Here is a 15,337-nt window from a genome sequence, read left to right as displayed (position 1 = left end):
AAATTTAATTATATTATGGTCACTATTACCAAGCAGTCCAGCTATATTCATCTCTTGGACTTGATCCTGTGCTCCACTTAGGACTAAATCAAGTTTTGCCTCTCCTCTGGGGGATTCCAGGACTAGCTGCTCCTAGAAGCAGTCATTTAAGGTGTCAATAAACTTTATCTTTGCATCCCATCCTGAGGTGACATGTACCCAGTCAATATGGGGATAGTTGAAATCCCACATTATTACTGAGTTTTTTATTTTAATAGCCTCTCTAATCTCTTTGAGCATTTCATAGTCACTATCATCATCCTGGTCAGGTGGTCTGTAACATATCCTTACTGCTATATTCTCATTATTCAAGCATGGAATTACTATCCATAGAGACTCTATGGTACAGTTTGATTCATTTAAGATTTTTACTTTGTTTGATTCTATGCTTTCTTCCATTACCCCACCAGCACAACCTGTTCTGTCCTTCTGATATATTTTGTACCCTGGTATTACTGTGTCCCATTGATTATCTTCATTCCACCAAGTTTCTGTGATGCCTCTTATATCAATATCCTCATTCTAGCTCACCCATCTTATTATTTAGACTTCTAGCATTGGTATATAAGCATTTTAAAAACTTGTCATTTTTTAGCTGTCTGCCATTACATGATGTAATAGAATGGGACTTTTTTTCTTTTGACTGTTTCTCATCAGATCCTACCTGTATTTTATTATCTTCCATCCTCTTCTCCTTATTAGGATATAGAACATCTCCATTTATAGATACTCCCCTAAGGGATGTCCAGACCATGTGCTCCTCTGCACCTGTCGGCTTTCCCCCAGCCCTTAGTTTAAAAACTGCTCTATGACCTTTTTAATGTTAAGCGCCAACAATCTGGCCCCATTTTGGTTTAGGTGGAGCCCATCCTTCCTGTATAGGCTGTCCCTTTCCCAAAAGTTTTCCCAGTTTCTAATAAATCTAAACCACTCCTCCCCAGTGCCTGCTTTATGACCCATGGGGCTCGATTCCAATACCCGGTGGCGGTCCGGGGCTTCGACAGCACTTCAGTGGTGGGGGGTCTGCTCTGGGTCTTCTGCGGCACCGAAGGACCCCTCGCCACCAAAATGCCACCAAAGATCCCTGGAGCAAGGCCCTCTTAGGCGTGGGGCCCGATTCTGAGGAATCAGCTTAAAGCCGGCCCTGCTCCTCCCTACATCATTGTCTCATCCATGCATTGAGACCCTGCAGTTCTGCCCATTTGGCTTTGTGCGTGGAACTGGAAGCATTTCAGAGAATGCTACCATGGAGGTCCTGGACTTCAGATGCTATTGTGCATAGGAGCTGACTATGTGGGTGCTCTGGGGCTCAAGCACCCACTGAAAAAAAATAGGGGGTGTTCAGCACCTGCAGGGCCAGATTAATCTTTTATGGGCGCCGGTGTCTGGACTGTGGCCCTGCCCCCACTCAGCCTCTTCCCCCAAAGCCTCGCCCCTGATTGGCCTCTTTACTCTGAGGCCTCACACGGGATGGAGGGGGCAGAGAGGAGCACCCACTGGCAAAACCAAAAGTCAGCGCCCGTGTTACTGGGCACCCCATGGCTAGTGCCAAATTTTCTGATTGTAGGTGTTAACTGTTAGAGGGAATGTTGGTTGGGGAGGGCTGGGTATGTTTGGAACTGGAGTTGTGGGCTACATTTCCACTCCTTCGAGTAGTCCCTGTTTTCCTGTGTACAATCTACCCCTGCCCGCTCTCCAGTCTGCCTCAGTGTAGCTTTAAAAAACAAAAAATTATGCTGTAGGTGTCAATGAGGCAGGATTGGGCTGTGAAATCTGGCAGCTGTGAGGCTGCTAGTAACGGCTTGTAAAAACCATACACCTGCTTATTTCAGGTGGCACTGCAAGAGAGAGAAGAAGCCATTGAGCAGATCCAAAGAGAGAAGCTATTGGTGGATGCCCAGTATCCACCCCTTTGAGATTTGCCCAGGAGGAGGGTTTGCCTGAGTGCATAGCAACCACAGGGCCTATGCTGCTGGGCAGGCCTGAGCCAGGAAACCATCTGCATTGGAATCCAGGGAGGGCAGGGCCAGACACGTGCTATGTAATGTGAAGCCCCTTGGGGTGCGAGAGGCTGCTGTGCAGATCAGTTCCTGTACTCATATTGGCCTGGAGAGTCCCCTGCCCAAGAGCTGTTCTGCTATTACAATGACCAGAGTCACGCTGTAGCATGTAGAGGGGAAATGAGGTGAGAGGAGCGGAAATGTGGCCTGGTTTACTGAAGAGTTTGGATCAGCACAAGTTGATGAGATTTTGGGGAGAAAAGTCCTTTCTGTTGCCAATGGGCCAGATGTTGCTGCTCACCTCTGCTCTAAGCCCACTGTCCTTCCTGGTCTAAGGGCTGGTCTACACACAGATTTCGCATCAGTATAAGTATGTGGGTTAGGAATGTGGGTGATGTCAACCAAAATAGTTATACCACTACAACCACCCCAGTATGGACACAGTTATACCACTATACAGATATTTATACCAGTATAGTTTATACCCCTTCTCACACATTTGACCCACAATTCCGGTCAGTAGGCACCATGAACCGCTGCCAACTGCTCAGTGAGAACACCCACTAAAAGTTTGTGGGGGTTTTGGTAATATATATATTCCTTTATGGGACTAGCTATATCAGTATAAGCAACTTTATACTGGCATAACTGCAGCCTTGTCTACACACAGAAGCTCTGCCACACTCTCTCTCTTTCTCTCTCTACATATACATATATAGACAGAGCTTCTGTGTGTAGACAAGGCTGCAGTTATGCCAGTATAAAGTTGCTTGTACCGGTATAGCTAGTCCCATAAAGGAAGGGAAATAAGCTATACTAGTACAGCATATTTATAGCTGCATATAGGAGTATCCACACACAGGGCATTCTGTCTCTTTAACTATGCTGGAAGAGATAAAGAGGGACAACTTTTGTGCATTAACAAAACCTAAATTAACTTCTCTTCACCCACCACAGGGATCTTGCCTGGGAGTTTGTGTGATTCTCCCTCTGTTATTGAGCTGCCATCGGATTTTAACATTCTGGTCTTGTGAATCCTCGCACCAGATCTTTGTAATGCCAATTATATCAAATTTCTTCTCATCAGTGAGAATTTCCAATTCTTCTTGCCGGTTATCCAGACTCGTACCATCAATACATAAGCAACTGCAAAATTTCTTCTCTTCATATTCTTGCCACATCGATTCACTTTGTTTGTGACACACTGAGTTTGAATTTGTCCTGCATTTGCCTCCTTAGCACCCTCCTTGTGTGTTGTGAGTTTAATGCCCTCCTGGCTGCTCCAGCTAGTTTTGAACTGAGAAGATTGACCCCTCCACCCCCTGCATGTGAAATGTAGGCTGTCCTGTTCTTACAGCCCCTTCTCTCACTGGAATGCAGCCCAATATTCCACAAAACCTAACGTACAAATTTATATCAGTCACACAGCCAACAATTTTCACTGCCCTCTCTTGCTTATGGGACTGGAAGGATCTCTGAGAAGATAACTTGGATCTCTTGGCTTGGAGACGTAGAAACAGGCCAAAGTCTTAACACCAAGGCTGTGTCCACCAATTCCCTTTGGGGGAGTGAGGGTGCAACACAGACATTTGACTCTCCATAACCATGTTCACATCTGTTGGAATTTCACACATATATATACACCCCAATGGAAGGGGATTGGGTCAAAATCATGGAAGTGTATGCATGGAATATTCCTCAGATATGTAATTCACTCACCTGTTAACTTTCCCTAGGAATAGGTTTTCAGATTCTTAAACCCAACATAATCACCCCACAGACACATGAGGAATCTAAAATGAGTTAGAAACCATCAACATATGAAGGAAAGAGCTGGGATCCCTCTCCCCAGAAAACCCATGAGCTCCTCTAGGTTTGCCTCATTTCCCAAGGTCAGGACTGTGGCCAGCAGGTGTCATATCCTCTTGGCAGACATCACTCATGGCTTCCCACCCACCCTGATAGATATTTGGGAGTTCAGGTGGGATCTGGCGGCAGAAATTGGTCCCCTTCTCTCTCTCCTCTGGGGAAAGAGTTGAGAGAAAGATGTTGATTCAATTCCGGATTTTTTTAATGTGCCTTTAGTTATTGTGTTTTCTTCCTCCCTCCCCCCATGTTTCTGAGGTTCCCTTCCCCTCGGCACAGGGAACGACTCCTGTCTGGATTCTCTCTCAAACCCAGAAGGCTAGATGAGACAACGAGTGAGAACACAGAGGAAAATCCTCAATGGGAAAACCCTGAGCAAGTGGAACAACATGGGGCATTGTGGGGAAGACTCCCTTGACTTACCAAATTTCAGGCCAATCTGACTATTTTTATTTATTTTAGAGAAGGGGCAAAAATGGGAATTATTATACACACTCAGTGGCTTTGTAAAGTGTAACCTATAAACCCTTGTAAAGAGACTTTACTGGCGGCCCCATCTTGCCCCATTAAAGAAATATGTTTACTCAGGTTCTCCCTAGATAAAGAGCTCTGGACTTTGAGGAACTCAGTTCATTTTATTCCTCCTTATTCAAGGCAAGAAAAACACAAATAAAGTATTGCCCAGAAGCCAGTTCAGAACATTGCATTTTGAACTGAAAAATTATAAGGACTAAATAAAAGGAAAAAATTATAAAAAGAAATTATTATGGGACAAATGACAATTTGTAAGATTAAAATCCAAATTTTCTGGTACTATATCCAGACAAAGCAAAAAAAAATAAAAATAAAAATCAGAGTATCTGACCAAACAACCTTCAGGAAATAGAAAAACCTCGATTAATGGTTTCCAAGGCCAGAAGGGACCATTGTGATCATCTAGACTGACTTGCCTAACACAGGCCAGAAGCCTTTCCTGAATTAATTCCTGTTTGAACTAAAACATCTTCTATAAAAACAATCAATCTTGATTTAAACATTTCAAGTGATGGAGAATCCATCACAAACCTTGGTAAACTGTTCCAACAGTTGATCACCCTCACTGTTAAAAATGTGTGTCTCATTTCCAGTCTGAACTTGTCTAGCTTCAACTTCCAGCCATTGGATCTTGTTATACCTTTGCTAATAAATAACCCTTTACTCAATCTTGTGGCTTTTCGCTGAACCCCCTTCATTTTATCAACGTTCTTCTTGAATTGTGAATATCAGAACTGGACGCGGTATTCCAGCAGCAGTTGCATTAGTGCCAGATAGAGAGGTAATAAAACCTTTGTACTCCTCCTTGAGATTCCCTTGTTTACACCTCCACAGATCACATTCGCCCTTTTGGCCAGCATTGCACTGAGTGGGTATTAGCTTTTACATGTGTCTCTTTGGTGATTGGCCCATTTTAAATGAGAAGGTACAAAAAAACAAAACCAAACCACAACAAAAGTTCTTAAGAACAACGCAGAGCACTGTGAAAATAACTTGGAATGAGATAAGTTATTTAGCAGCTCTAAGTGGGGGACCTATATAAATGAGATGCTCAGGGACTAACCGAGCTGGGAAACAGCATTCAATGACATTCAGAAGCTAATGCTGCTGGGTGTCAGGTGGGATTCCCACTGCCCACAAAGGTTTCTCTAGGTTTCCCATGTATGGCACCATTGAGATCAGCCTTTCTGAATGATGCTTTCTCAATTCTCACCCAATCCAGTTGGGACTCCTGTCAGGAAAATGAAGGACCTGTGAGTGACAGCAGATGCTGGGATCCCTGATGCAGAAGCCCCTCCTTCTCCAGCATCTTGGTTTCTTCAAGCCTTTGAATCTACAGGCTGAGCTCAAGCAGGTGACAGTGGGCCAGCTCTGCAAAGGTACTTAGGTGTTGCAATGCCTAACCTCTGGGTGCCCCACCACCCAGTGACATGCTCAGCCCTGGTTCCCAGGCTCCCCTAGGTGTTGAGCTGGGAAAGGTAGCAGCCTAAGGAAGGGAGGGATAGCTCAGGGGTTTGAGCATTGGCCTGCTAAACTCAGGGTTGTGAGTTCAATCCTTGAGGGGGGCCATTTATGGCTCTGGGGCAAAAATCTGTATGGGGATTGGTCCTGCTTTGAGCAGGGGGTTGGACTAGATGACCTCCTGAGGTACCTTCCAACCCTGATATCTGTGATTCTGTGAATTGTCAGGAAACCAGGCAAGCTGAGCAGAGAGCCACCTAAGCTAGGCAAGAGTGAGATGAAAAGGAAAGTGGTGATATTCCCTAACTCTGATTGATGGGGGTCTTGTGCCTCTGAGTGAGAACTCGCTCCACTTCAAATTCTCAGCTGTGAAACTCTCTCCTGCAGTTAAGCACCTGAGCTTAAGCAGCCCAAGCACTGACGGGTGAAGGAGAGAGACATGCTCTCAGTACATCCAATAGTCTAGTGGTTACAGCACTCCCCTGGGTTAAAGTCCTTGCTCTGCCTCATTTAGAGTAGGCTCTTGAACCCATATCTGAGCTGGGTCTTTCTCTGCCCCCCAATGAATATTTAATGATTTATACACAATGGCACAACTCATAGACTTTAAGGTCAGAAGGGACCATTATGATCATCTAGTCTGACCTCCTGCACAGTGCAGGCCACACAATCTCACCCATCCACTCCTGTAGCAAACCCTTAGACTATGTCTGAGTTATTGAAGTCCTCAAATTGTAGTTTGAAGACCTCAAGCTGCAGAGAATCCTCCAGCAACTCTAACAGGCATGATGGAGAGAGCCATAGCCCCCTGGTTAGCACACTCATGTGGGAAACGTGGGTTCAAGTCCCTGCTCCAGATCACAGCAGGACTTTGAATTTGGGTCTCCCACCTCCTACGTGAGTGCCCTAATTGCTAGGGGAGACAGACAAGTCACAACCTGGCTGCCTTTTGGTATCGGGTCTTGGGTGTTTGCTCTGAGAATCCCAGTGGAATTGGGTCATGCTGGCAAGATAATGGGGGGGAACATCTCATCTAAGACTGCCGTTGCATGGCCACTGGGGCTTTAGCTTTGGCATGAGCTTTGAGCATCAGTGTATAGCCAACTTTGTTCATTTCCCCCAGTAGAAACTTAGGTGCCTGTGGGCAGTGGCAGATTAACAAATTTGGCTCCCCGAGGCCCTCAAAAAATTGCTGCCGCCCCCCACGCTCACTTCTGCTCCCCTGCGGCAATCCTGGGAGGGAGAGGGAGAAGGGGAGTTGTGGCGCACTCAGGGGATGGCAGCGATGGAGTGGAGGTGAGCTGGGGCAGGGAGCAGTTCCCTGCCCCTCCCCCAAGGGTCACTCCCCGCGCCCCCCAGCCCCAGCTCACCTTTGCTCCGCCTCCTCCGATTGTGCCGCTACTCGCTTCTCCCCCCCTCCCTCCCAGTGCTTTTGTGCAGCGAGCCTGGGAGGGAGCGGGGAGAAGGGGAGTTGCGGCATGCTCAGGGGATGGCAGCGGTGGAGTGGAGGTGAGCTGGGGCAAAAAGCGGTTCCCGGCCCCCCGGGTTACTCCTCGCACCCACGGGCCCCAGCTCACCTCTGCTCTGCCTCTTCCAAGCGTGCCACTACTCACTTCTCCCCCCCTCCCAGCGCTTTTGCACGGCAAGCCTGAGAGGGCGGTGGAAGGAGGGAAGCGCGGTGTGCCTGGGGGAGGAAGCAGGCTGGGGATTTGAGGAAGGGGCAGAGTTAGGGAGGAGTTGTGAGCAAATTTGCCGCCCTAGGCCTAGGCCTTGTTGGCCTAGGCGATAATACGCCGCTGCCTGTGGGGTTAGGTGGCAGCTCAGCAGTGGTTTTGAAAATGTCAGTGGTGCCTAACAAGGCTTTTAGGTGCCTACATATTTTTGTGTCTCTGGCCTTAAGTGACCCCTAGCAAGGAGGCAATCTCACCCCTTCAGAGTTACCCACTCTTGGCACACATCCAGTGATTCCAATTATGGGCACTTCCTTCCATTCCTGAAATCCATTAGCTTGTTGATGTGCCAACCGGGGGCCTCACCCCAAGGACCCCTGCCCCCCAATCAAAGTTCTCCTAGTCCAGTTCAGTACCAGTCTGCCTGTCTCCAACTTCCTCTCATTTCATAACGCATCATGATGGCTGGACTTTGGTTCCCTGTCACCTTTGCTGAGCAACTAACACCACCAGCTTCTGCACAGCATCTCCTAGTGTTAGATTCTTCTCCCAGTCACCGTGTTGCCTGGGGAATTAAAGGAATGGGGCAGGCATCAAAGTTTTTGGGACATCCCTCTCACAGGAAATGGATCCAGGTAAGTCATGGAGCCCAGCCAGATGTCTACAGAGTGAGTGAAAGGCCTGAACTAAGTAATCTTCCCTCTGTCTCTCTGGCTTCATGGATGAGGAATAGGACATGGGAAGGGAGAGCACCCAAGTCTAAGGAGACTTAGCTAATGGGACTCTTTCTCTCCTGTTCTCCCAGACTTTGGTAGGAGGCAGAAGAACCAGCAACTCGGCAGCAAGGAGCTGATTAGTCATCTCCTTCTTTGCCTGGGGTTTGTAGGCCAGGCAGAGTCAGAGGTCACTGGTCAGCATGGGGTTGGCTGCTGCTGGCTGGCTCCTGGACAGATTTTTGACTATCCTGCCCATATTTGTGGGATTGGGCAAATGCATTATTCATTTTTGCCAACCTGATTGAGGGCCCATGGACAATTTCTTTCTTGCGTGTGTTCTCCGGTGTTTCGTGAGACCCGTGCTAGATCTGAAGCCTTTCCCACACTCGGGGCATTTATAAGGTTTCTCTCCTGTGTGGAGTCTCCGATGGATAGTGAGAGTTGAGCTGGCCCGGAAGCATTTCCCACACTCAAAGCATTTATAGGGTTTCTCTCCCGTATGGATTCTCTGATGTCTAATGAGAGTTCTGCTGTCTCTGAAGCTTCTTCCGCAGTTGGGGCATACAGGAGCTTCATGTCCCATGGGGGTTCTCTGATGGGCAACAAGGGCTGAATGAACAGTGTAGCTTTTCCCACACTCAGGGCTTTCATGGGGTTTCACTGACATGTGTTGCTTTTGATGCTTTTGGAGTGATTCACTCATGATGAAGGTTTCCACACTGTCAGGGCATTGGTGGACTCTCTCCCCGCTGTGGATTTTGCGATGCTTATTGAGAGACTTGTTCGCAATAAAGGCTTTCTCACAGTCAGGGCATTTATAGGGTTTCTCCCCTGTGTGCATTCTCCGATGGCTAATGAGGCTTGAGTTGGAGATGAAGCCTTTCCCGCAGTCGGGACACCTATAGGGTCTCTCTCCTGTGTGGGTTCTCCGGTGTCTAAGGAGGGACGAGCTACTACAGAAGCTTTTCTCACACTCGATACATACATGTTTTCTCTGTGCCATCTGTATTCCTTGCTGGCTCTTAATGTTGAGGTTCTTGTGACCTTCTCCACTGTGAGTGGATTGAACCCATCTCTTCTCTGAGTGGTTTCCTTGTGGCCTCTCTGGTCTGTCCTGACTCTTACAGGCTACAGAGACATCCCCTTCTGATCTTCCTGATGATATCTCACCAACTTCCCATTGAGGATCCTCTTCCTCCTTCTCACTCACCATCCCATCACCTGGTGGGACAGAGAGAAGCCAGACAGGAGTCATTCCCTGTGCTGAGGGGAAGGGAGGAAAGGGAACCTTAGAGAGGGGGAGGGATAGCTCAGTGGTTTGAGCATTGGCTTGCTTAACTCAGGGTTGTGAGTTCAATCCTTGAGGGGGCTACTGGGGGATCTGGGGCAAAAATCAGTAATGGGGGGCTGGACTCAATGACCTTCTGAGATCCCTTCCAGTTCTAGGAGATAGTTATATCTCCTATTATTAAATAAAATAACTGCTGGGAAGATTGAAAAATGAGGAGCCAATTTTCCCCACCCTCAACTTTTTCACCAGAGGAGAGAGAAGAGGGGACCAATTCTGCCTTCACATCCCATCTGAATACTCAGGTGGAGGGAACTATAGCCAAGTTTCAGTCAGGAGGGGTGGGAAGCCAAGAGTGACTCTTCCATGAGGATATGGTACCTGATAGGCACAAGCCTGACCTGAGTGAGATGAGGAAGAAGTGGAGGAGCTCACGGGGACTTTGTCGTAATCCCACCATTTCCCTTTCCTCAGCCATTGTTTCAGAATGGGTCTAACAGGTTCTTCCTCTGAGCTTTCCTCTGAGCTCTGGATATCTGGGATCCAGGCCTCTTCCCCTCGTTCTAGCCGAGCAAGCAACTCAGGTTGGTAAATTGGAGATCCTGCTTGGGGGTAAGAAACAGGTGACAACAGCATGAACCTCAGATTTGCGGAGTGTTTGATACAGAGAATGTGCTGTGGTTTTTTTCAGACTTAACCTCTTCTTAAAAAAAATAAAATCCTCTGGCCACCCACCTGGCTGCTCAAAGCCACAGGACTCTCTGCTAAGGGTGGGAATTTAACTCTTTACGTCTCTGCTGGGAACGCACACAGCCAGATGCCCATCATCAAAGGGGTTCCTAAGTTACATAGTAAACAGCTCTGTTTCCCTGGATCTGCTCCTTAAAAGCAGAGAGGGGCCCATTGACTGTGAGAGAATAGTAAGGAGGCTCAGGGCCAGTGGACGCAGTCCTTGCCCTGAAAATTTGCAATCTAGTTTAAGACAGGGATCAATGAGTGAGTGTAACAAACAACAAGGGAGAGGAGAGGCTGGGGGAGGGTAACAATAATTAGAACAGGCAGTGACCCACCCTAGCAACACCCACGGCCTAAATGAAAATGGTTACGTTTTTACACAAAACCAACCTCTGTGCATTTCTGCCTCTCTCTCTGTTTAGGAGCAAAGTATGTAGGTTATACTGGCAGGATGGGGGACTGTATCACAGGAAGCAGTGACTTTGAAAAGGACTCAGGAGTCACGGCGGATAATCAGCTGAATATGATCTCCCAGTACAATGCTATGGCTAAAAAGGTTAATGTGATCTTTGGATGTATAAACAGAGGGATATCAAGGAGGATGGGGGATGTATACAGCATTGATGCAACCATTACTGGACACTGTGTTCAGTTCTGGCATCCACTCTTCTGAAAAAATTAGAAAGGGTTCAGAAAAGAGCCATGAGAATGAGTCAAGGTCTGGAAAACCTCTCACACTGAGAGAATTAAGAAGCTCAAATTACTTATTTTATCCAAGAGAAGGTTAAGTGGTGACTTGGTCATGGTCTAAAAGCACCAACAGAAAGAGGAAATTTCTGATAGTTTTCAATCTAGTAAACAAAGGCAGAACAAGATCCAATGGCTGGAAGCTGCACTAGAGAAACATGTACTAGAAATAAGATACAATTTTTTTTTTAACAGCGAGAATGATTAACCATTGGAACAACTGGCCAAGAGATGAGGCAGATTCTCCATTTTCTAGAGTCTTTAGATCCAGATGGGATGTCTCTTTAAAAATGATTTGCTCCAGCCCAATCAGTAGTTATGGACTTAACTGGATGAAATTTTCTGGCCTGTATTATGCAGGAGGTCAGACTAGATGATCATGGTGATCCCTTGTGGTCTTAATATCCATGAAAATATGTGTTCTTTCTTAACCTCAGCCTATTTTTTACTATTTTGATAGTAAAATCTCAGACTCTGATTCCTTGGGAAAAAGACAATGGAAATTCCTCAGGAAAATAAAAATTGGACCATGTCACTCAAAGGTCTAAGTCTAAAATTAATCTGTTCAGGAAAGACGGAAGAGCTGAAAAAGGATACCCAGAGTCAGTTACTGCTGCAGGGAAAAGAGGAAGGTAGCAAAACAGAAGAATGAACTAATGTACCAAGAGAGGCTAAGGAGAATAATGTGAGATTTTACAAAGGTACCAGGGCAAAAAGGAGCATTGGAAAAGGCAGATCCATTAACAAATGGAGGATAAGGAAATGAATGATGACTCATAGATGACCAGGGACTAAACTACTTTATAAAGGTCATCTCCAGCAAGTAAAATATGGAGATGCTAGTTGTGGACCCATAGTTAAGATTGACATTAAGGCTAATTTTGTACTTAAAGCAGGATTCAGTCTCATTGTTATGTTTGAAGTGCACAGTGTATCCTCCCCAAAACTGCAGCACTTACGTTTTGAACATGGAATCATTTTTTTGAGAATTTGCTAGTAAGTCCATTCATTAGTTCACAAGTTAAAATTAATTAAATAATGGGTCATTTAAGAAATTTTACCACTTGGTGTCTCACTTTTTTGATTTCAAGTGATCTTAGTAACATAATAAACTTTCCTTATAGTTAAAACTCACTGGCACCTTCTACATAAGTTAAATTTTAAGGGCTTTTTTTGTGTGTGTGTTTGTTTGTTTTTAAGATTCATGGTCATTTATTGCCGTCATTGTTCATAAATGAAAATTTCTCCTCCAACAGAATAATTTTCAGAGAGTTCCATGAAGTCCTGCTCTATTTCAAAATGGCTGTCATCTCCTTTTGTTCTCACTGGGACTAAGCCAGCAGTTCTCAAACTTCATTGCACCATGACCTCCTTCAGAGAACAGAAATGCTACATGACCTCGGGAGGCGGGGACTGAAGCCTAAGCCCACCTGAGCCTTGCCACCCTGGGCAGGAGAGCCAAAGCCAGAGCCCCACCTCCCCAAGCAGGAGGCCAAAGTTGAAGCCCATGGGCTTCAGCCCTGGGTGGGTGGGGCCTGTGATCTGAGCCCACCACTAGGGCTGAAGCCTTTGGACTTTGGCTTTGGCCCCCTGCTTGGGGAGATGGGGCTCTGGCTTTGGCCCTTCTGCCCAGGGTGGCAAGGCTGATGTGGGCTCAGACTTCAGTTTAGCCCCAGACCCCAGCAAGTCTAAGAGCAGCCCTGGCAACCCCATTAAAACACAATTTCAACCTATTTTGGGATCCTGATCCACAGTTTGAGAACTGCTGTCCACAGGCTGCCCTTAGCAAAGATGGCCACAGTCTCCATTCATTACTACTCTCTGACTCCTGACAACCTACGATGTGTCTACACTGCAATAAAAAACCCGTGGCACCGAGTCTCAGAGCTTAGACTCCAGCCCAAGCCTGAATCTCTACACTGCAATTATATAGCCCCAAAACCCCACCCTGAGTCAGCTGACCGGGGCCAGCCGCAGCCACGCTGCAGGTCTTTGACAGCAGTGTAGACATACCCACAAAGGGCAGCTTGGTTGAATTCCCCCTTGAGAACAACGAGAGAGGGCAGCTATTTTGAAAGAAGATAATTTTGTGTGAATTTCTCTGAAAAAGAAGATTTTACAGGCTCTGTAGAAGGATAAAACTTTCTATCATGATAAATAACAGCAAACAGTGACCCTTAGTCCTAAATCTTTATTTTCAAAAGCTGCACATTGCACCAGACTGATTTAACCAGGGTTTAAAGTGCACTGGTTCCAAATGGGTCAGACATATTTTAGTACTGCATTGGCGAGAGAAACCTCTCTTATTGGCTGACTTCCCTACTGCCCACCTCCTGGAGATGGGCGGCCAATCAGGGCTGCTGCAGGAGGCAGGTAGAGCTTTCCTCCCTCCCCTCAGGAACTAGCACTGTTCTCACAGTAGCTCAAGGTGTCTCTGCTCCCTTGTCCCCCATCACGGGCAACAAGACAACTCCTCTGCTTCTCCCCTCCCTCCCTGCAACACGTGGCCTGGAAGCAGGGATGGTGTGGGGGACCTTTGTGCAGGCTCCCCCCCCCTCCACCCCCAGCCTGGGACAGGGCTTAAAGAGCCCCTGGAACTGCAGAAGGGGCAGAGTTAGTACTGGGCAGAAGAGATGTGAGAGCAGAACAGCTAGGGGCTGGGGACCAGAATTAATGGCAGGGTCTGAGGATAGATAGATATGGGGGTGATCGTAGACCTTCATTTCAGGTAGAAGGGGAAAACTTGGGGGGGTTTGTGTGTGCGCATGTGTGTATATGCACTCATGCACCGGGAAATGTGAGCTGGAGGAGGGAGGAAGTGTGTGCAAGGAGTTGCAGAGAGGCATGGGGAAGTTAGGGGTGTTTTCAGGGTACTGGGGGCTTTGGGGAGCATGTGCACCCTGGGAAACTGGGATGCAAAGCACCTGTCAACCCAGCTGGACAGTACGCTCTGCTTGCTTTGTGCTGCTCCAGAGCAGTGTCAAGCAGCCACAGCCTACAGCTGAATCTGGACAGCACTGCCAAGCGTTGCTCATCTTGCGTGGCACCCAGGCATCTTGCCAGGCTTGTCTGTAGTCCCTATACCCAGCTGGGGCATCACATTCAACAGGGTTGCAGGAATGGGCTGCAGTTTTGCCTCATGGCTGTCAGAGGCTCCAGGGCAACCTGCTGAGTAGGCAGCCATGTGGCTTCCATCTCACTGTTTCCCTGCCCATATCCAGTAGTGGGGAGCAGTAAGCAGTGGCAGCAGAGACAGCAGGTCTCAGGGGCCCCCGCCCGGTGAGCAGCCAGCTCCCCATGAACATTCCCAGCCAACTACTCCATACCCAGCCATTGACCATCCCTGCTAGCTGCCTCCATCTACCCCTGAAGCTCCTGAGCTACTGCTATCTTCCCCACTTGATTTGTATGCAAATCTACCTACACTAGTCATCACCCAGCTGACCCAGACACCCCCACAAAGCCAGCTATCCCCAAATCTCTACCTCCCCAGGCACTGAGCTGCCCCCATCTCCCCCCATTACTAGACATCCCACAAGCCCACTTGTCCTGGCTTCCCCCTCCACAAACAGACAGCCCCCACGTACTCCCCAGACACCTTCAGCACCCGCCCACTTGCCAAGTTTTGTGCAACTTCATGTCCTAGCCCTTCGTGATTTGGAGCAAGGTGTATTGACCTCAAGGCTTGGGTGACAGGGGATGGCTCACTTACGATTACCTGTTCTGTTTATTCCCCCTGGGGCACCTGGCATTGGCCACTGTTGGAAGACAGGATACTGGGCTAGATGGACCTTTTGGCTGACCCAGTATGGCCATTCTTATGTTCTTAAGCCAAAGCTTAAGGGCACATATAAATTATGCAAATGAACGGTCTAATTTGCATAAAATATCACACATGGAGTTGTACAAACTGGGCAGGTATGTCTAGCTCTAAATGTTAAATAAAAATAAAAGATTTGCTGTTGATCCCATGTTTCTTCAAGTGATGAGAAATAGCCCATAGTAACATTCTCTTTGGGCTTCTTGCTTACTGCTCATGCATACCATTTTTAATTTAAATAAACAAATACATGTTTTGCTTGGGAATTTCTATGTTAAGAACAGGGATAGAAATTGAGATTACACATCAATAATGTAGGGTAATTATACATTACATGGAAACTGTAATGATCTCAAATCAAGTATTATAAGACCAGGAAATTCAGAGTTAAATAACTTAAACAAACCCAACAACAATCTGAACATGTTAAGGTATGACATAGCTAACAGAATGTTGGGAAT

The 15,337-nt window shown here is 47.0% G+C and overlaps 2 protein-coding genes across 3 annotated transcripts in view; both read right to left on the bottom strand.

Annotated features, from left to right (window-relative positions):
* Positions 1-15,337, bottom strand: part of LOC116824971 (uncharacterized) — a 187,079-nt gene that overhangs the window by 168,759 nt on the left and 2,983 nt on the right. The gene's annotated exons all lie outside the window — the stretch shown is intronic.
* Positions 8,570-15,337, bottom strand: part of LOC116824946 (uncharacterized) — a 37,827-nt gene continuing 31,059 nt past the window's right edge. Inside the window, exons 10-11 of the mRNA XM_075072071.1 lie at positions 9,976-10,176; positions 8,570-9,507 (exon numbers count right to left, since the gene is read on the bottom strand). Coding sequence (XP_074928172.1) covers positions 8,570-9,507; positions 9,976-10,176 — 1,139 coding nt within the window. The remainder of the gene's footprint in view (positions 9,508-9,975; positions 10,177-15,337) is intronic.

Source organism: Chelonoidis abingdonii, chromosome 13 (assembly GCF_003597395.2).
Source record: "Chelonoidis abingdonii isolate Lonesome George chromosome 13, CheloAbing_2.0, whole genome shotgun sequence".
In the NCBI taxonomy this organism is placed as follows: domain Eukaryota; kingdom Metazoa; phylum Chordata; order Testudines; family Testudinidae; genus Chelonoidis; species Chelonoidis abingdonii.
This window is presented reverse-complemented; position numbering and strand designations above follow the sequence as displayed.